This window comes from Macaca mulatta, chromosome 9, assembly GCF_049350105.2.
Source record: "Macaca mulatta isolate MMU2019108-1 chromosome 9, T2T-MMU8v2.0, whole genome shotgun sequence".
In the NCBI taxonomy this organism is placed as follows: Eukaryota; Metazoa; Chordata; class Mammalia; order Primates; family Cercopithecidae; genus Macaca; species Macaca mulatta.
The window spans coordinates 28,513,308-28,535,015 of NC_133414.1; the positions used below are offsets into that span (position 1 = coordinate 28,513,308).

Below are 21,708 nucleotides of genomic sequence, written 5' to 3' on the forward strand. Positions count from 1 at the left end.
GTAGCTGGGAGACATGCACCACCACACCCAGCTAATTTTTGTATTTTTAGTAGTAGAGATGGGGTTTCACTATGTTGGCCAGGCTGGTCTCGAACTCCCGACCTCAGGTGATCCACCCACCTCAGCCTCCAAAAGTGTTGGTATTATAGGCATGAGACACCATGCCTGGCCCAATTTATTTTTTCTATGAGTCATCCAAGTGAATTATTCAAATTTTAAGGAAAAAAGTCCTTAAATCAAAATCTTTTCAACTTTATTTTATTATTGTATTGTATTTTTGTAGAGATGAGGTCTTGCTCTGTTGCCCAGGCTGGTGAGATCATGGCTCACTGCAGCCTTGCACTCCTAGGTTCAAGCTATCATCCTGCCTCAGCTTTCTGATTAGCTGGGCCGACCACCAAGCCTAGCTATCTTAATTTTACTTTTTTGGTAGACACAGGGTCTTGCCATGTTGCCCAGGCTGGTCTTGAACTCCTAGCCTCAAGTTATCCTCCCGCCTTGACCTCCCAAAGTGCTGAGATTACAAGTGTGAGCCATGGGCCTAGCCTAAAGTTTTCTATTAACAGTGAAAAAGTAAATGTCTAAGAAAATACATCAAAAGAATTTTAGCAGAATTTCAATACCACTAAAGATATTGAATATATGTAAAATATTCTTTAAAAAAAAAAAAAAATAGAGCCTGCCAGGCTCAGTGGCTCACGCCTGTAATCCCAAGCACTTTGGGAGGCCGAGGTGGGCTGATCACTTGAGCTCAGGAGTTTGAGAACAGCCTAGGCAACATGGCATAACTCTGTTTCTACAAAAAATACAAAAATTAGCCAGACGTGGTTGTGTGCACCTATGGTTCCAGCTACCTGGGAAGCTGAGGTGGGAGGATGACTTGAGCCCAGGAGGTGGAGGTTACAGTGAGCCAAGTGCAGTGGCATGATCTAGGCTCACTGCAACCTCTGCCAACGGGGTTCAGGTGATTCTCATGCCTCAGCCTCCTGAGTAGCTGGGATTACAGGGACGCACCACCACGCCCAGCTAATTTTTGTATTTTTAGTAGCGATGGGGTTTCACCATGCTGGCCAGGCTGGTCTCGAACTCCTGGCCTCAAGCAATCCACTCGCCTCGGCCTCCCAAAGTGCTGAAATTACAGGTGTGAGTCACCACACCTGGTCATAAGGCACTATTTTAAACTCTTTTTCCTTATACACCTTCTTGAGGATCTGATGAAGACAACAAGTCCTCTCCCATCAAAAATGCAAGATCAAAGACAAATGTGCATAGCATTTTAGGGCGTTCATAGACTCCTGGAAGTCTAGGAATTTGCAGTCTGATTAATAATAATATGTAACTGAGAGGCCGGGTGCAGTGGCTCACGCCTGTAATCCCAGCACTTTGGGAGGCTGAGGCGGGTGGATCACGAGGTCAAGAGATTGAGAGCACCCTGGCCAACATGGTGAAGACCTGTCTCTACTAAAAATACAAAAATTAGTCGGGCATGGTGGCGTGCGCCTATAGTCCCAGCTACTCAGGAGGCTGAGGTAGAAGAATCGCTTGAACCCGGGAGGTGGAGATTGCAGTAAGTCAAGATCCTGCCACTGCATTCCAGCCTGGTGACAGAATGAGACTCCATCTCAAAAAAAACCCAAAATAATAATAATAATAATAATAACAACAACAACAACAATAACAACAAGTAACTGAGAATCCTGGAGATACATATAATTTTAAAAAATGTGATAGCTTGAGTAACTTACTGATTAGGTAAAGACAAAGATATTCATGGTGGTTGTTTAGGAAAGCCTGCGGTATCAGTTTCTTTACATAAGCCTACATTTAATGTATTTATCTTGCAACGGAAGCACATCTTCTTTGATTAATCCTTACAAATACTTCTTAACATCTGTTACAGCATGATGCTTCAATGTTGTATAATGTTTGCAGCTAGGTCAGAGAGCCAACGCTAATTACTTCTCTATTCTTTCCAACAAATGTTACTCAAGAAAGGGCAGCTGAGTTCAGGGATTATCATAGGCCACAGTTGAAACTATAAATCAAGCTGTAGTGTCTCTTCCTATGAACCCTTTTCCCTTCTTTTATTTATTTACTTATTTATTTTTTTTTGAGACAGAGTCTTACTCTCTCACCCAGGCTGGAGTGCAGTGGCGTGATCTCGGCTCACGCAACCTCTGCTTCCCGGGTTCACGGCACGCTCCTGCCTCAGCCTCCTAAGTACCTGGGATCACAGGCATGCCAACACCATACCTGGCTAACTTTTGTATTTTTAGTAGAGACAGAATTTCACCATGTTGACCAGTCTGGTCTCGAACTCCTGAACTCAGGTGATCCTCCCAAAGTGTTGGGATTATAAGCGTGAGCCACCATGCCCAGCCATTTTTCTATTATTTTAAGCAGTAGTTTCTTGGTCAGTCTTTTCTTAAACAATATTTTCAAAACTAAGTTCTTTCTATTTTCTAAAAAAATCAGTAAAATACATTAATTTATGTAAATATGATCAACAGAGATTCCACATTGCTTTCCAGAATCAATAAGCAGAAGAAGATATGACACATTTGGAAGTTTACCTGCAAAGCAGTCAGCGTTTCCAGTTTCTGCAGTCTCTGAAGGACATTCTGCATGTCCTCCTGCAGTCTCATCAGCACGAGGGCGATCTGCTCATTGAGGCTGCCTCGGGACCCTCTGTCAGAGCCCCAGCGCTCCCCATCACCTCCACTTCCCACCTGCCGGCCCTTGGTTCCTTCGCTCAGGTGTTGCATCCTATGTCCTATTTTAAGAGGCAAAAATAAGCTTGTTTTAAATAATTCTTATACAAGTAGAAACTGTGTTTTATTCATTTTCCTGTTATTTCTTTTAGATGTAAATCTCCAAAGTGTGGCCGGGAGCAGTGGCTCACACCTGTACTCCCAGCACTTTGGGAGGCTGAGGCGGGTGGATTACCTGAGGTCAGGAGTTCAAGACCAGCCTGGCCAACATGCTGAAACCCTGTCTCTACCAAAAATATAAAAATTAGCCGGGTGTGGTGGCATGCGACTGTAATCCCAGCTACTTGGGAGGCTGAGGCAGGAGAATCGTTCAAACCCTGGAGGCGGTGGTTGTAGTGAGCCGAGATCACGCCACTGCACTCCAGCCTGGGCAACAGAGCGATACTCCATCTCAAAAAAATAAAAAAATAACCTTCCAAAGTGGAGTAGAAGCAATCGAGAAGTACATAAAATAAACTGCTGAGATCAAAGGAATTGATTTGTAAAGTTCTATTCATATTGATATATTCTAAAATTTTTTGCTAAGGTTCTGTAATATACACAATATACTAATACATTATGCAAATAATTCAGAAATAATACACACATTTGGAGTGCATGCTCAAACATTCTTTACTAATAAGGTAACCAGACTGAAAAAATCTAAAGACTTTTTTTTTTTTTTAAATAGAGACGAGGTCTCCCCATGTTACCCAAATTGGTCTCGAACGCTTGGGTTCAAGCAATTCACATGCCCCGGCCTCCCAAACTGCTGGGATTACAGGCATGAGCCACCACTCCTGGCCCTGAAGACTCCTACTTTAGAGTATTAAAAGTTACAATAAAGAGCTACTTTTGCCTTTTGGGTCTTTTTTATTTGTTTCATTACATTATAAATCTCCAAAGGTATTTGTTTTTGAGACAGAGTCTCACCCTGTTGCCCAGGCTGTAGTGCAATGGCTCACTGCAACCTCCGCCTCCCAGGTTCAGCCAATTCTCCTGCCTCAGCCTCCCAAGCAACTGGAATTATAGGCACATGCCACCTATGCCCGGTTAATTTTTGTATTTTTAGTAGAGACGGAGTTTCACTTTGTTGGCCAGGCTAGTCTCGAACTCCTGACCTCAAGTGATCTGCCTGCCTCGGCCTCCCAAAGTGCTGGGATTACAGAAGTGAGCCACCATGCCCAGACATCCAAAGGATTTTAAATGTGTTGTTCTTATTCTAAATTGTATGTTCCTTATAGAAATCTCACTACTATTAAGATTTTGTTATATAGCCATCCATTCTTTTCTCTGGACATATATTTGCAAAATTGGCACTACCCCCTTATACATTGATTTTTATGTCCTAGTTTTAAAATCGTATTATGAACACTTATCTGCATCATTAAATTTTATTCCAAAAACACTTAAATGGTTACATAAATTCCCTAGTTAGGTTATGAAATAATTCACTCAACCATTCTCCACTTTTGGATAGGTAGGATGAGTTCAAATTTTTTCTGTTACAAATAAAATTGCAATGAATGGTTTTATATATGTAAATCCTCGTCCAAATTTCCCCTGATCTCTTTAGGACAGATTCCAAAAAAATCATTACTGGATTAAAGGATAACAACTGGGTCAAGGTTCCCAAGCTATTTTTCAGAAGGCTGAAACAGTGTTACAGTGCAGACTACAAAAGGTACTATTGCGTTACGCTACCCTTGCAGGAATGGAATATTACAAAATTTTACATTTGCTAATACAATGAGCAAGTTTTGTTTTGAATAATAAACAGGAAATTGTCTAGCTCACTGCCCTGTAGCATCCTGGACCTCCACTGCAGCAGAATTCCCATAGCTGAACCTGCATCAAGCATTGTCGGGGATTAAAAGGGAAACTGAATTATAGCTATTTGCCAAGTTAAACCCCAAAATGGGCCCTGAGGTGCCTGATGCTGTTTTCAAGACTTCTATCTTGAAAAATCTATCAAGGAGGTAAATTTTGAGATCAGTCTGGGCAACATAGTGAGATGCTCATCGCTACAAAAAAAACTTTTTCAATTAGTCAGGCGGCCAGGCATAGCTCATGCCAGTAATCCCAGCACTTTGGGAGGCTGAGGTGGATGGATCACCCGAGATCAGTTTGAGACCAGCCTGGCCAATATGGTGAAACCCCATCTCTACTAAAAATACAAAAATTAGCCAGGCGTGGTGGCAGGTGCCTATAATCCCAGCTACTCGGGAGGCTGAGAATCACTTGAACCCGGGAGGCAGAGATTGCAGTGAGCCAAGATTGCGCCACTGCACTCCAGCCTTGGTGACAGAGCACGAGATTCCATCTCAAAAATAAATAAGAAAATCAGTAAAGATAGTGAGGGAAGAAAAAAGGTAATCCACACCTCTTCCTCTTCTGACATTAGAGAATTCGTCACTTTCTCCTCCTCGCTTCTCCCGGTGTGGTGCCCCGCTGTTATTCCTGCCATCTTCTCCTCCATGCTTGACTTCACCTTTTCCTTCAACTGCAACCACCTGCATATTCCCAATGTTGCCATTTCCAGGAGGTACTTGAACATCTTCATGAAATCCAGAATTTTCCACAGGTTGACTGGAATGACCACCCAAGTAATACTGAAATGGTCCATTGTTGGACGTAAAGCTGTCTAAAGACTACAAATTTAAAATGACACTTAGTTAAAAGCTAGAAACATGAATTATACACCACAAAGTTTTTACAGCAATAGGAGAAATACTGTTTTCCTAAAACGTTCTTTCATGTCATTATTGGAAATATTCTTTAACTAAAAAATGTCTTTAATTCATATGTTGCTTCCTACCTGAAGGGAAGAAATGGGATAAGAATGATTTGTCCACGAACAGAGTCAAGAAGACTGGGCAGTGAATTGTTTTTTTGTTTTTGTTTGTTTGTTTGTTTTTGAGACAGAGTCTCACTCTGTTACCAGGCTGGAGTTCAATGGCACGATCTCGGCTCACTGCAACCTCCACCTCCCAGGTTCAAGCGATTCTCCTGCTTCAGCCTCCCAAGTAGCTGGGATTACAGGCACGCGCTGCCACGCCCGGTTAATTTTTATATTTTTCGTAAAGATGGGGTTTCACCATGTTGGCCAGAATGGTCTCAATCTCCTGACCTCATGATCCATCCACCTTGGCCTCCCAAAGTTCTGGGATTACAGGCGTGAGACACCATGCCTGGCCAGTGAATTGTTTTTGTGAGTCAGTTATTAAAGAAACATCTAAATTTCTATGCTTACCTTATGCTTAGAGATTACTGCCTAAATTTTTTTTTTTTTTTTGAAATGCAGTCTTGCACTGTCTCCCAGGCTGGAGTGCAGGGGAGCGATCTTGGCTCACTGCAAGCCCCGCCTCCCGGGTTCACGCCATTCTCCTGCCTCAGCCTCCCGAGTAGATGGGACTACAGGCGCCCGCCAACATGCCTGACTACTTTTTTTCTTTTTTGTATTTTTAGTAGAGACGGGGTCTCACCGTGTTAGCCAGGATGGTCTTGATCTCCTGACCTCGTGATCCGCCCGCCTCATCCTCCCAAAGTGCTGGGATTACAGGCTTGAGCCACCACACCCAGTCCTAAATATTTTTTTTAAGTCAAAGCAAGTTTATTAAGAAACTAAAGGAATAAAGAATGACTACTGTGTAGAACCCACCTAAGACTTTGGTGGATGACAACCTATAATTAACTGGACTTGGTGAAGGTGGTGATGAGGTGGGTATCTTATCTAAGGTTTCCTTCAGGAAGGGACATCTGAGTTAGGATACAAAAGGTATATGAGTCCTCAGTGAAGAGGGAGGATGTACAAGTAGGGGTGGGGGTGGGAAGGGACTTGACACATTAGAGAAACAGTGAGATGGCCAGGGTGGGTGGTGAGCAATGACCAAATAGGAGAGTGGTGTTAACAGAGGCCAGCAAGGGGCCAGGCACAGTGGCTCATACCCGTAATCTCAGCACTTTGGGAGGCCGAGGCAGGCAGATCACTTGAGGCCAGGAGTATAGGACCAGCCTGGCCAACATGGCGAGACCCTGTCGTTACTAAAAATACAAATATTAGCCAGGCAGGGTAGCACATGCCTGTAGTCCCAGCTACTTGGAAGGCTGAGGCACAAGAATCACCTGAACACAGGAGATAGAAGTTGTAGTGAGCCCAGATTGTGCCACTGCACTCCAGAAGCCAGGTCAGACAGCCCCCTGAGCTTTAGTCCATTAACTGATTGAGAGAGAAAACAGGAACAAACCTATAATTTAGCAGCCGGATATTTACTGAAATCAATCTCTATCTGGTCCCTTTCATCAATCTTCCCCAAACATCTCTTTTTTAAAAAGAAAAAATAAAAGGGAATCTGGGTTTTTCATCATTTTCATTTTTTACTAATTTCACTCATTCTCAGTTTGGGCTCCTTATCATTATTTTTCCAATCTATGCTGCCCTTTTTTGTTTTGGAGACAAGTTCTGGCTCTATAGCCCAGGCTGGAGTGCAGTGCCATCTTGGTTCACTGCATCCTCTGCCTCCCAGGCTCAAGCCGCCCTCCCTGAGTAGCTACCACGCCTGGCTACTTTTTTTATTTTTTATAAAGACGTGGTTTTTGCCATGTTCCCCACGCGGCTCTGAAACTCATGAGCTCAAGTGATCCACCTGCCTTGGCCTCCCACAGTGTTGGGATTGTAGGCGTGAGCCACCATGACTGGCCTACGCTACTCATTTGTGTTTGACCTTAAGTAAAAGATAATTTATTCATGTGTTTTTAAAATTTGAGAAAACTAAGAGGTAGATTTAATTGCATTATGAAATGAGAAAAGGAGAAAAACACAAAAAGTTAAAGTCATTTCAGGGAGGCAAAAGATACATGATTTTCTGTAAGACATACTGAACTGTATTAGAACAGGGTAGGGAGGTAGGAGACAGAATGGGGAGAGGATATAAAAAGGCCAAACAGAAATATAGCTGTCAAACCACCCTTATCAGATTAGCAACTAGAATACATAAGGAGCGTAAACAACTCAATAGGAAAAAAACTAATAACCTGATTAAAAATGGGCAAAAGATCGGAAAAGACATTTCTCAAAAGACAAGTGGCAAACAGGTATATGAAAGGTGCTCAACATCACTGATCATCAGAGAAATGCAAATCAAAACTACAACGAGATAGTATCTTGCCCCAGTTAAAATGGCTTTTATCCCAAAGACAAGCAATAACAAATGCTGGCGAGGATGTGGAGAAAAGGAAGCCCTTGTACATTGTTGGTGAGAATGTAAAATTAGTACAGCCCCTATGGAGAACAGTATGGAAGTTCCTCAAAAAACAAACAGGCCGGGTGTGGTGGCTCATGCCTGTAATCCCAGCACTTTGAGAGGCCAAGGTGGGCAGATCACCTGAGGTGATCACCTGAGGGAGTTTGAGATTAGCCTGGCCAACAGGGAGAAACCCCGTCTCTACTAAAAATACAAAATTAGCCAGGCGTGGTGGCGCATGCCTGTAATCCCAGCTACTTGGGAGGCTGAGGCAGGAGAATCACTTGAACCTGGGAGGCGGAGGTTGCAGTGAGCCAAGATCGCCCCATTGCCCTCCAGCCTGGGCAACAAGAGCGAAACTCCGTCTCAAAGGGAAAAAAAAACCAACAACACTAAAAATAGAGTTACCATATGACCAGCAATTCCAATGCTGACTGTATACCCAAAAGAAAGGAAATCAATATCCTGAAGAGATATCAGCACTCCCATGGTTACTGCAGCACTGTTCACAATAGCCAAGATTTGGAAGCAACCTAAGTGACCATCAACAGATGAATGGATAAAGAAAACATGGTACATATACACGATGGAGTACTATTCTACCATAAAAAGAATGAGACCCTGTCATTTGCAATATGGATGGAATTGGAAGATATTATGTTTAGTGAAATAAGCCAGGCACAGAAAGAAAAACTTCAAATGTTCTCACTTACTTGTGAGAGCTAAAAATTAAAACAATTAAACTCATGGAGATAGAGATACAATGAATGAGATCTAGTACCTGATAGCACAGCAGAGTGGCTATAGTCGGCAATACTTTGTTGTACATTTTAGAATAACTGAGGAAGTACAATTGAAATGTTTGGAACACAAAGAAATGATGAGTGCCTGAAATAATGGATACTCCATTTACCCTGATGTGATTATTACACATCATATGCCTGCACCAAATTATCTCACATACCCCATAAATATATATTTATTATATTTTTTATATTTTACAAAAATAAAGTAGAGATGGGGGTCTCGCCATCTTGCCCAGGCTGGTCTCAAACTCCTGACTTCAAGCAAAGTTCCTGCCTCAGCCTCCTGGGATTACATGTGTGAGCCACCGTGCCCAGTCTAACCCATAAATATATACACCTACTATGTGCCCATTAAAATTAAAAATTAAAAAATTAAAAATTAAAATACCGTTGTCATCATTATCAGGAAAAGTTGAGAAAAAGAATTCATGGATGTTTTATAATTTTTTTTTTTTATTCCAATACTGGATCTTAACTGAAACTTAAAAATTATTTCCACTAAAAATTTCAATCCAGTGAATTACAGTCAACGTGAAGAACAGACTTATTTGTCTGAACATTATTCAGGCCGGGCTCGGTGGCTCACACCTGTAATCCCAGCATTTTGGGAGGCCGAGGTGGGAGCACTGATTGAGGCCAAGAGTTTGAGACCAGCCTAGGCAACATATCAAGCACCCATTTCTAGGCTGGGCACAGTGGCTCACGTCCGTAATCCCAGCACTTTGAGAGACAGAGGCGGGCAAATCACTTGAGGCCAGGAGTTTGAGACCAACCTGGCCAACATGGTGAAACTCTGTCTCTAATAAAAATATAAAAATTAGCCAGGTGTGGTGGCACATGTCTGTAATCCCAGCTACTTGGGAGGCTGAGGCAGGAGAATTGCTTGAACCTAGGAGGCAGAGGTTGCAGTGACCTGAGATTGCGCCACTGTACTCCAGCCTGGGCAACAGACGGAGACCCCATCTCTAAAACACAAAAACAACAACAAAGAAGATCATTCAATTTTCCTGAACATTAATACATGTTTCAAACATAGGGACTAGCATAAAAAGTGTTTCCTCTGCATCCCCATCCCACATCTCCTAGAATATTTATAAATATATGTACATTAATAGTTATATTGGAATAGTTATTATTAATTTTTCTTTTTTTGACTTTTACAGAATTTTACGTATTTTTCAATACAGAAAAAAATAGTTTAAAATACAAATGTTTAAACATTTTAGGGGTATATTTTCAAAATGAAAAATAGCATGTATATTTGCCACTAACGGAAGTTATGCATTGAATTCTAATACACCACTTTGAAAATACACCAATCAGAAAATGTCATTTTTACCTCTTCTTGTCCAAATTGTTCCATAGAATCACAGTAAACTTCACTGTCTGAATCACTTGTCAAATGCTGAATTCCTGTAACATCTTCAACATGATCATCAATTATATCTAAATATGAACAAAAGTGCAGATAGGGTAATTATACTCTAATAGAAGAAAAACAAATTTATTCCTTTGTTTTTTTGAGATGGAGTCTTGCTCTGTCACCCAGGCTGGAGTGCAGTGGTGTGATCTTGGCTCACTGCAACTTCTACCTCTTGGGTTCAAGCGATTCTCTTGCCTCAGCCTCCCAAGTAGCTGGGATTACAGGTGCCCACCACCATGCCCAGCTAATTTTTGTTTTGTTTTGTTTTTTGAGACAGAGTCTCGTTCTGTCGCCCAGGCTGGGGTGCTGTGGCATGATTTTGGCTCACTGCAACCTCTGCCTCCTGGGTTCAAGTGATTCTCATGCCTCAGCCTCCAAGTAGCTGGGATTACAGGCGCATGCCACCATGCCCAGCTAATTTTTTGTATTTTCACTTGAGATGGGGTTTCTCCATGTTAGCTAGGCTGGTCTTGAACTTCTGACCTCAGGTGATCCACCTGCCTCAGCCTGCAATAGTGCTGGGATTACAGGCATGAACCACCACACCCAGACAACTTTTGTATTTTCAGTAGAGACGGAGTTTGACCATGTTGGTCAGGCTGGTCTCGAACTCCTGACCTCAGATGATCCACCTGCCTCGACCTCCCAAAGTGCTAGGATTACAGGCGTGAGCCACCGTGTCTGACCTTTATTCCATTTTCAAAATTCATCAGCCTTATATTATTTTTATACTGAGAGACAAATTTGATTTATCAAGCCACACTGTTTAAAATTTACCAAAACTTTAAATTTAGTTGATAATTTTTATTTGAAAATATTACAAAATATTTTTTCATTGAATTCCATAAAGACAACCTAGATGAAATCTTATAAAACCTAATAACCCTTTAAGAGAAAATTACCTACCAAGCAGGATGCCTAAATGTAAGATCCAACTAGGTAAGTTTGGTTCTCATATTAAGAAATGATATTTGTCAGCCGGGCGTAGTGGCTCACGCCTGTAATCCCAGCACTTTGGGAGGCAGAATAGGGCGGATTATGAGGTTAGGAGATTGAGACCATCCTGGCTAACACAGTGAAACCCCATCTCTACTAAAAAATACAAAAAAATTAGCTGGGCGTGGTGGCGGGCACCTGTAGCCCCAGCTACTCGGGAGGCTGAGGCAGGAGAATGGCGTGAACCCGGGAGGTGGAGCTTGCAGTGAGCCGAGGTCGGGCCACTGCACTCCAGCCTGGATGACAGAGTGAGACTTCGTTCAAAATAAAAAAGAAATGATGTTTCTCGGCCGGGCACATTGCCTCACACCTGTAATTTCAGCACTTTGGGAGGCTGAGGCAGGCAGATCACTTGAGATCAGGAGTTTGAGAACACCCTGGCCAACAGGGTAAAACCCCATCTCTACTAAAAATACAAAAATTAGCTGGGCGTGGTGGCACGTGCCTATAATCCCAGCTACTGGGGAGGCTGAGGCAGGAGAATTGTTTGAACCCAGGGGGCAGAGGTTGCAGAGAGCTGAGATCGGGCCATTGTGCTCTAGCCTGGGCAAAGAAGCAAGACTCTGTCTCAAAAAAAAAAAAAAACAAAAAACATCCAGGCACAGTGCTCACGCCTGTAATCCCAGCACTTTGGGAGGCTGAGGTAGGAGGATCACGAGGTCAGGAGATCGAGACCATCCTGGCTAAAACGGTGCAACCCTGTCTCTACTAAAAATACAAAAAATTAGCCTGGTGTGGTAGTGGGCGCCTGTAGTTCTAGCTACTCGGGAGGCTGAGGCAGGAGAATGGCATGAACCCGGGAGGCGGAGCTTGCAGTGGGCCAAGATCGCGCCACTGCACTCCAGCCTGGGTGACAGAGCGAGACACCATCTCACACACACACACACACACAAAGAAAAAAAAAAAAAGAAATGATGTTTCTCGGCCAAGCATGTTGCCTCACACCTGTAATTCCAGCACTTTGGGAGGCCAAGGCGGGCGGATCACTTGAATTCAGGAGTTCGAGACCACCCTGGCAACATGGTGAAACCCCGTATCTCCTAAAAATATAAAAAATTAGCCGGGCATGGTGGCATGTGCCTGTAATCCCAGCTACTTGGGAGGCTGAGGCAGGTGAATCACTTGAACCTGGGAGGTGGAGGTTGCAGTGAGCCGAGATTGCGCCACTGCACTCCAGCCTGGGCAACAGAGTGAGACACCATCTCACACACACACACACACAAAAAAAGAAATGATGTTTCTCATATGTACTATTATGTATCCCTAAAAATTAAAAAATAAGCCAGTGCGTGGCTCAAACGTGTAATCCTAGCATTTTGGGAGGCCAAGGCAGGCAGATCACTTGAACTCAGGAGTTGCAGACCAGCCTGGGCAACCTGGCAAAACCCTGTCTCTGTAATCCCAGCTACTCAGGAGGCTGAGGCAGAATTGCCCAGGAGTTCAAGGTTGCAGTGCGCCTTGACTATGCCACTGCACTCCAGCCTGGGCAACAGAAAGAGATACATATATAACCCTGGCCCTAATTTATGCTCTTTCAAAACCATAAACCCTTATAATATTAATAAGCCCTAAGATATTACTAAAGAAGAGATTTTTAAATTCAAAACTAATCCTAAAGATCCTGTAATTACTAAAAGACTATTCATAGGAAAGAGGCTGGACACAGAATTATTTGGGGACAATACCTTGGTGAATACAAACAGCAGATTTTCCAGTTTGCCCCAAGTTTTCATCAACAGGCTTTACTTCTTCAGTGCTTCTGCCATTCAGGGAAGAACTGGCATGAATGTCATTCTGTATATCCTGAACAAAGCCATCTTTATCATAGCCATTAGTGACAATGACTTCCAAATTCTTATGGTCTGCTGACTTCATCATTTTCTTATCTTTTATGAGAAAATGGAGAGATTCATAAAAGTTCACAGTAGGTTACCTTCTGCATACCATGTTTTAATACCCAGATGTCATTTCCCTAACCTCACAATCCCTTTGAAGGGTTTCCTACTTGGATCAAAGAGAAGGCATGCTTCTTGAAATGCGGTTTACTATAGGCTGAGAGCTCACCCAAGCTATGTTGGCTTCAAAACTGTTTCAGTTCCCTGTCAATCTTCTAGAGTTTCTTTTAAAAAGTAATCTCTCAAAGTCTTTTTACTCCTTTAGGCATAAGCAAATTGCTCTTCCACATATCTGATAAAAAGGACCTTTAAAGAAGGCGCTCCTTGTCATACCTCACTGGAAAGGGAAGGCAAAACTAAGTTACGCAGTTTTTGGTTTTCTTTTTTTGAAACGGCGTCTCACTCTGTCACCCAGACTAGAGTGCAATGGCACGATCTTGGCTCGCTGAAACTTCCACCTCCCGGGTTCAAGTGATTCTCCTGCCTCAGCTTCCCAAGTACCTGGGATTACCGGCGCCTGCTACCATGCCTGGCTAATTTTTGTATTTTTAATAGAGATGGGGTTTCACCATGTTGGTCAGGCTGGTCTCGAACCCCCAACCTCAGGTGATCTGCCCGCCTCGGCCTCCCAAAGTGCTGGGATTACAGGCATGAGCCACCGTGCCTGGCCGCAGTTTGTTGTAGTGTCTTTCTGCCTCCCCTTTTGAAAACAGTCTTCCCACATGTCATTGGTATTCTAACAGAGCCCTCAATGCTCTAAGCCATAATTCCAATGTTCCTTCCTTATGAAAACTTATGCCTGTAGGCCGGGTGCGATGGCTCATGCCTATAGGCCCAGCACTTTGGGAGGCCGAGGTGGGCAGATCACTTGAGGTCAGGAGTTCAAGATCAGCCTGGTCAATATGGTGAAATACTGTCTCTACTAAAAATACAAAAATTAGCGGGTATGGTGGTGCATGCCTACAATCTCAGCTAATTGGGAGGCTGAGGCAGGAAGACGGCTTGAGGTTGCAGTGGGTGGCAGAGGTTGCAGTGAGTCAAGATCATACCACTGCACTCCAGCCTGAGCGACAGAGCGAGACTCCATCTCAAAAAAAACCAAAAAACAAAAAAAACTTATGCCTGTATCCTATTCTCTGGATTCCATTCTATTTTTGGTAAGATATTGAGAGTCTAACTTGTCTCCTGTCCTTAGTAACTTACGCAGATTCATGTTGGAAACAACACCTTAAAATAGCACATGTCTAATGCAGCATTTCAGGCCGTCCATTTGGAGGAGTGGCCTATTCTTGTCAATCTTCAGTTAACACCTACTCCATTTATGCATAAGGTTGGTTGTTCCTTTCTCTGTAGCAGAGCCTTTCAGTCCACAGCAAACCTGGTTATAAGGTCAACAGCTTATATCCCACCACCTGCTCCAATCTTCTACAATACCAAATCAGCCCAAATGTCTTCATACCCTCTTCGTTTATTTATTGTAAAATTACTAACTGATTATCCAAACATTACCATTATCACTTTGTTCTGCTCCTTTCACTTCTTCTTGGGCCTCTTCTTCCTCAGACTCAGCTCCACTGTCACTGCTTTCAGCTTTACCATTAACAGTTTTGGTGTTTGGAGTGGAAGTGAGAACATTACCAAGATCTAAAACATGAAATGACCACTTAGTCACAATGTGGTAACATACAATTATACCATAATTTCCAAGTAATACTAATACAATTTACAAATAACTAATAAAATAATTGTGAATTAAAATGTTAGTTATATATATATAATAGTATTATTTTCTTTGACCATAAACATACATATATTACATAGACAAATTCCTTCAATTATCACCTTATGATCAAGCTATCTTAAGTCCTTTCTGAATCAGGCAGAAAGTAAATTATTTTTAAGTTAATATCAGTAAAAATAAAGTTCAGAGATCAATGGATCTTCATACATGGCAAATGAAGAGATACTTCCTATATGCTAGCATGCTGACAACAAAAGTACATTTTTGGTTCTACCAATAATCTCATCAATATTACAGTTGGAGTCCACTTTAAAAATTTTATTCCAGTATTACCTTTAGGGCTTCAGGTGCACAACTCAAATTATCATGTCTTTGTGATATTTAAGTTTTTTCTTAAAGTATCCGTTGATGTGATCAATCACGTACAAAAGCAAATTGTCCAAGTGGCCAAAGCTATATCCTGAGAGTAACATCAGAGCTTCTCAACTTTAATGTGCATACGAACCTCCTGAGAGCTATTTAAGATGCAGATTCTGAATTCGTAGGTCTATGGTGATCTAAGATTCCGAATTTCTATAAAGATCACATTTGTTGCTAATGCTGTTGGTTACTGGACACTGTTTTGAGAACATGAATTGAAAGACAATATTTTTGAAGTGACAATACTCCCCAAAATGATCTGCAAATTCACTGCAATCTCTATCAAAATCCAAGCTGGCATTTTTGCAAAAATTGACATGCAGATTCTAAAATTCATATGAAAATGTGAAGGATCAAGATTAGCCAAAGCAATCTTGAAAAAGAACAAAATTGGAGGACTCATCATTCTGATTTCAAAACTTACTGTATATGTATATTCTGAAAATGGCCATGTAAAACTGATACATCTGTTCTATTGGACCTAAATGGCTACTTTTAAGAAAATGCTTTGTTTAGGGGAAAAAAAGGCAAGATTGCAAACTGTCTTGCAATTTGGTAATATCTTACAAAATTACAAACATCAAACATTTCTAATTCCATTTCTAATATTTCTTACAGATATGCTTTCACATATATGAAATGACAGATGTACATGGTCATTCTCAGCAGTATTTTCTGAAGATCTGAAGGAGTAAATAACCTAAATGTCCACCAGAATGGCTCAGGTTAAAAAAATTATGGTGAGGGTCCACAATCCCTTACTTATAACCCTTGGATCCAGATATGTTTTGAAATCTCAAGTTTTCTAATTTTGCAAAGGCTATATGGTACATATGCCATTTGGTATATTATGTAACACATCCAATAGAGTCTAAGGCAGCTCTCACTAAAAAGAGAAAATATGATTTTTGCAGCAAAACATATAAATAGTTACACTAAAGAGGACAGAGACTCAAAATACCCTCGTTTTACTTTAGGTCAGATTTTGCTCCCCAGATTTTTAGTTCATGTCAGACATGTTTTGCTGCCAAATGAGTTTACCAAAAAACTTCTGGTCTTCAAAGATTTAAAAAATTTTAAGTTATAGCTAGGAAGCTGTGAGCCTGCACCTTTATTACTATTATTTACTCTTCTTTGTTTTATAATTAGCTGTTTAAATATCTGCCTCTGGCCAGTGGCTGGACACCACTGCAGCAGATCCAGATTTATTTCCCTCTGCATCCTAACATGCCTGACATACAGAAAACATTTAATTTTTTTTTTCTGGCAGGGCACAGTGGCTCATGCCTTTAATTCCAGCGCTTTGGGAAACTGAGTTGGGAGGATTACCTGAGGTCAGGAGTTCGAGATCAGCCTGGCCAACATGGCAAAACCCCGGCTCTACTAAAAATACAAAAATTAGCCAGGCATGGTGGTGCACACTTGCAATCCCAGCTACCTGGGAGGCTAAGTCAGGAGAATTGCTGGAACCCAAGAGGTAGAGGTTGCAGTGAGCCGAGATGGGACCACTGCACTCCAGTCAGTGTGACAGAGGAAGACTCCATCTCAAATAACATTTAGTTTTTTCTGAATTGAATAAGCATGCCTTGTAAGAAGGACTACTTGTTAATATTTGACTTCTGTAAGCAAATCAGATGTAGAATGATGTGACAGAGTTATGCCCAGTAAGCAGTCAGTACTACTTGTACATAGTTTATTACCGTGACAGGTTCAAGGACTGATTTCAGCACAGGAAGATTACTATTCTGAAATGCTGCCATTACTGTCAATTATTAAAAGATGTCTTATAAATAGGGATGACAAGGAAAAAAAGGGGATGCCAGGTAATTTTTATTTAAAGGGTATACAATTTTCTCGTAAATTGACTCTTGTGGTCTCATTTCACCCTGCTTTCTAAAAAAATTTCAAGATCAAATGTTTAGTTAATACTAACAAATCTTGCATTTTATTCAACTCCTACAAATATGCAAAACATAATCCTTTAAATCCTTTGTGTACATGAAGACAAAATTCTACAAGAAAAAAAAAAAAAGAAAACTGCAATCCGTGCAGAGATGCTTGAACTGAAAGAAGAAAAAAAAAAAAAAAAAAACCAAGCTAAATGAACTGTCTTGCATTAGCTTACTATACTACAGTTAAACCATACTCTAAACACATCCATTTTTAGAGACAGCATCTCACTCCGTTGCTCAGGCCAGAGTGCAGCAGAGTGATCTGGGCTCACTGCAACCTCCACCTCCTGGGTTCAAGTGACTCTTGTGCCTCAGCCTGCCAAGTAGCTGGGATCACAGGTGTGTGCCACCATGCCTGGCTAATTTTTGTGTTTTTTGTAGAGACGGGGTTTCACCATGTTGTTAAGTCTGGTCTTGAACTCCTGACCTCAGGTGATCTGCCCGCTTTGGCCTCCCAAAGTGCTGGGATTACAGACATGAGCCACCACACCTGGCCAACATATCCATTTTAAAATTAGCTAGTAAATCATTGAATTCAATGTACTATTAATTTAATTCTCAAAGCAAAATAGAAAACATGATCTATCAAAATAAAACCATGAATTCTGCTATAATTTTGAACATACTAAGTAAATTACCTGGTGTATTTTAATAGCTTACAACTTTAGGGTTAAAATGCTAAGGGTTTATAATGTTTTGGAACTTCATACAATGTGTTTGCTTGGAATGAAAACTCCTGGATGACAAGACTGTAAGTTCTATAAGTTTGTGCAGAATTCTTTTGACATGTAAATTTTAAACAAAACTTTTACATGATTTCATGATTCCTACCTTCTAAACATTTAGAGATTTTCTCCAATCGGACTGGCATGTGAAAGTAAGAAAAAAAAATCAGACATACAAATATTAATATGTGCATAATATATCAGTTGATGAATTTTAAAATGGGTAAAATAGTCCAACCTGAGGTTACATCAGAACTCTTGCCACTCTTTTTGTCCTCGACAATTTCATAAAATGGACCTATGACACGCAGCAATTCTTCAACTTTCTCAGTCATTGGCATAGTTTCAATAATCTGTAATCAAAAGAAACAAATACTGTGAAATCACAAACTCTTAATTTGATCTCCACTAGTATCAGATAATTTCCTATTTCCAATTTGTCAATAATTTTAAGATTTGACATTCATAATACACTCTCTGAAGGATCTACATTAATTACATACTTTTATTAATGTATACACACTGTGGCCAGGTGAGGTGGTGGCTTATGCCTGTAATCCCAGCACTTTGGGAGGCCAAGGTAGGAGGATGGCTTAAACCCAGGAGTTTGAGACCAGCCTTGGCAACATAGTGAGACCCTGTCTCTACAAAAAAAAATTTTTTTTAATTAACCAGGCATGGTGGTGTGTGCCTGTGGTCCCAGCTACTCCAGAGGCTGAGATGGGAGGATTACATGAGCCTGTGAGATCAAGGCTACAGTGAGCCATTATGGCACCACTGCACTCCAGGCTTGGTGACAGAGTGAGATACCATCTCCAAAAATTAAAAAATAAAATAAAAGGAATCCTTTTAAAAAATGTATATACACTCCTAGAAAAGCTTCAAGTATATTAAAGATCTAAAAGCGTTCTCATTTTGAAGACTATTTTACATGAGCTTCATGTAAAATTTTATACAATAACCTATAAATTGTGTATTAAAAACTAGGGGGCAGGGTACAATGGCTCACACCTGTAATCCTAGCACTTTGGGAGGCCAAAGCAGGAGGAGGATGGCTTGAGCCCAGGAGTTCGAGACTTGCCTGGGCAACAAAGTAAGAGCCCATCTCTACAAAAAAAAATTTGTTTAATTATCCAGACATGGTGGTGCACGCCTGTAGTCCCAGCTACTCAGCAGGCTGAGATGGAAGGATCTCTTGAGCCCAGGAAATTGAGGCTGCAGTGAGCCATGATCACACCACACTGCACGCCAGCCTAGGCAACAGAGCGAGATCTTGTCTCCAAAACAATAAAGGAAACAAACAAACAAACTAGGGGCTTTCATTAAATGAAATAGAAAACTGAAGTTAGAATAAAATTATGATGTCTGTTCTTTAACAATAAGGTAGCATAGAATTTCTAACAGGGCACAAAAGTAAAGTAGGAAATGGCAATCACTTTCAGACACCTTCATAAATATGGGCCAGTTTAGAATCATCAAATTTAAAGAGCAAGGTAAATTAACTGAAAAGGTATTTAAACAGCCATCAATTGGTGACTGATCAAAGAAACTAAAGTACTTCTAGATTTGAAATATTTTGCAGATATTAAAAAGAATAAAGTCAGCTCTGTGTATGCTAATCACAGTATGTTTAATATGTTACCAGGGGCTGGGCTCATGCCAGTAATCTCAGCACTTTGGGAGGCTGAGGCAGGAGGATCACCTGAGGTCAGGAGTTCGAGACCACCCTGGCCAACATGGTGAAGCTCCATCTCTACTAAAAATACAAATATTAGCCATGTTTGGTGGCATGCACCTGTGATCCCAGCTACTTGGGAGGATGAGGCAGGAGAATTGCTTGAACCCAGGAGGTGGAGGTTGCAGTGAGCCAAGATCGCACCACTGCATTCCAGTCTGGGCAACAGAGTGAGACTCTGTCTCCCAAAAAAAAAAAAAAAGATACCAGAACTGGCTCCTTCGCTCCCTCCCTCCCTTTCTTTCTTTCTTTTTTTTTTGGAGACAGAGTCTCACTCCATCATCACCCAGGCTGTAGTGCAGCAGTACGATCTCAGCTCACTGCAACTTCCACCTTCCGGGTTCAAGCAATTCTCACCTTCAAGCAATTTCAGACACCTTCATAAGTGATTCACCTACCTCGGCCTCCCAAAGTGCTGGGGTTATAGGTGTTAGCCACTGCGCCCAGCCAAAACCCTAAAATTATTGTTCAAACAACATGCTTTTATTTCTAAACCAGATATAAGATGGATCATCAGTGGTCTATGGTAGTCAGCAACTCTGATAGGATTTTGATCTGAGACATGCTCATCAACACCATTCCCCACCGTGTTGTATGCGTAGGAGGAGGTTGTTGAGAGAGATTACACAGAATGAACTATGTTAACAATAACTGGTTCTAGTGATTATAATTTAATTTTACAGCTTGGAGTAAATTATCTGATTGTTGCTCCTCTGAATGTACTGTGAAAGGAATGCTTTAATCACAAAATTTCTTTTTGCTAAAGGAAACATTTGTTATGAGGCTACGGCTATGTGAAGGAATGTTTTATTATTTATTATAAATATCTGAGCTGTAACATATTTGAATTATAATAATAATTCTGAGAATCAGATTCAAACCAGGAGAAAGTTGTGACCAAGTCACAACTAACAAACGGCAGAGAAACAATTCGAACATAAATCAGCACCCTTTACACTATCCCACGCCGCTGTAATATCAAGACTTCAGTTAGCAGAATCTAGTAAGTCAATCACATACCACATCCTGACAAGCAAGCAACATCTCTATTTCTCAAGGCTTATTAAAAGATCTCTTTCTTAACTTCGTCCTTGTTTTTAAGGCTACTAAATTCAGCATCTGGATTTCTCATGCCCCACAGGGTAAAAGAGTAAACTGTGGACTTGAAATGTCAGCATGCAATAAAAGGAGTATCCATTGGCACTAAGGAAGTATCAACTGAGTAATCATTCTGTCAACAAACCAGAATGTCAGTAGTTAATATAGTGAAGACACAGTAACCAAAGCAAGACACATCCAAAATTGATGAGGTTACTCTCTTTGGTTTTTCTTTTTCTTTTAGATTCAGAGGGTATATGTGCAGGTTTGTTATAAGGGTATACTGTGTGATGCTGAAGTTTGGGCTTCTATTGATCCAGTCACCCAGTACCCAATAGGAAGTTTCTCAGCCCTTGCCTCCACCCTTTTGAAGAGGTTATTCTCTGAGGAAGAAACTTTAAACATACACAAACCAAGAATGATCTCAGCCATTTGCAAAATTATCTCCCTTACACCAATGTTGAAAAACACGAAATGGTGTACATGTACGCACATGAGATATAGACCACAAACACACACACACACACAAGCAGACACAGACAAATCTCAGTCTAGGTAACTACTACCTACCCTCAGAGAAAGTGTTATCTAAACCACCCTTGTCCAATCTGCAGTCCTCAGGCCGCATGTGGCCCAAGATGGCTTTAAATACCCAACACAAATTCGTAAACTTTTTTTTTTTCTTTTTTTCTTCTATAGAGACAGCGTCTCACTCTGTTGCACAGGCTGGAGTGCAGTGGCACAATCTTGGCTCACTGCAGCGTCTGCCTCTGGGGTTCAAGCAATTCTTCTATCTCAGCTGCCCGAGTAGCTGAGACTACAGGCATACACCATCATGATCGGCTAACTTTTTGTATTTTTAGTAGAGACAGGGTTTCACCATGTTACCCAGGCTGGTCTGAACTCCTGACCTCAAGAGATCCA

At 41.3% G+C, this 21,708-nt stretch overlaps 1 protein-coding gene across 14 annotated transcripts in view; it reads right to left on the reverse strand.

Moving 5' to 3' along the window:
• ACBD5 (acyl-CoA binding domain containing 5) overlaps nucleotides 1-21,708 on the reverse strand; it is a 47,981-nt gene that overhangs the window by 10,572 nt on the left and 15,701 nt on the right. For 5 of the 14 annotated variants that reach the window (XM_028826110.2, XM_028826107.2, XM_077946065.1 and 2 more), the window contains 7 exons: nucleotides 18,190-18,304; nucleotides 18,058-18,090; nucleotides 14,623-14,757; nucleotides 12,904-13,104; nucleotides 10,139-10,245; nucleotides 5,134-5,401; nucleotides 2,574-2,773 (listed from right to left, as the gene is read on the reverse strand). In XM_028826110.2, coding sequence (XP_028681943.1) covers nucleotides 2,574-2,773; nucleotides 5,134-5,401; nucleotides 10,139-10,245; nucleotides 12,904-13,104; nucleotides 14,623-14,757; nucleotides 18,058-18,090; nucleotides 18,190-18,304 — 1,059 coding nt within the window. The remainder of the gene's footprint in view (nucleotides 1-2,573; nucleotides 2,774-5,133; nucleotides 5,402-10,138; nucleotides 10,246-12,903; nucleotides 13,105-14,622; nucleotides 14,758-18,057; nucleotides 18,091-18,189; nucleotides 18,305-21,708) is intronic. The other 9 variants (XM_028826115.2, XM_028826111.2, XM_077946067.1 and 6 more) reach the window with 3 other exon arrangements.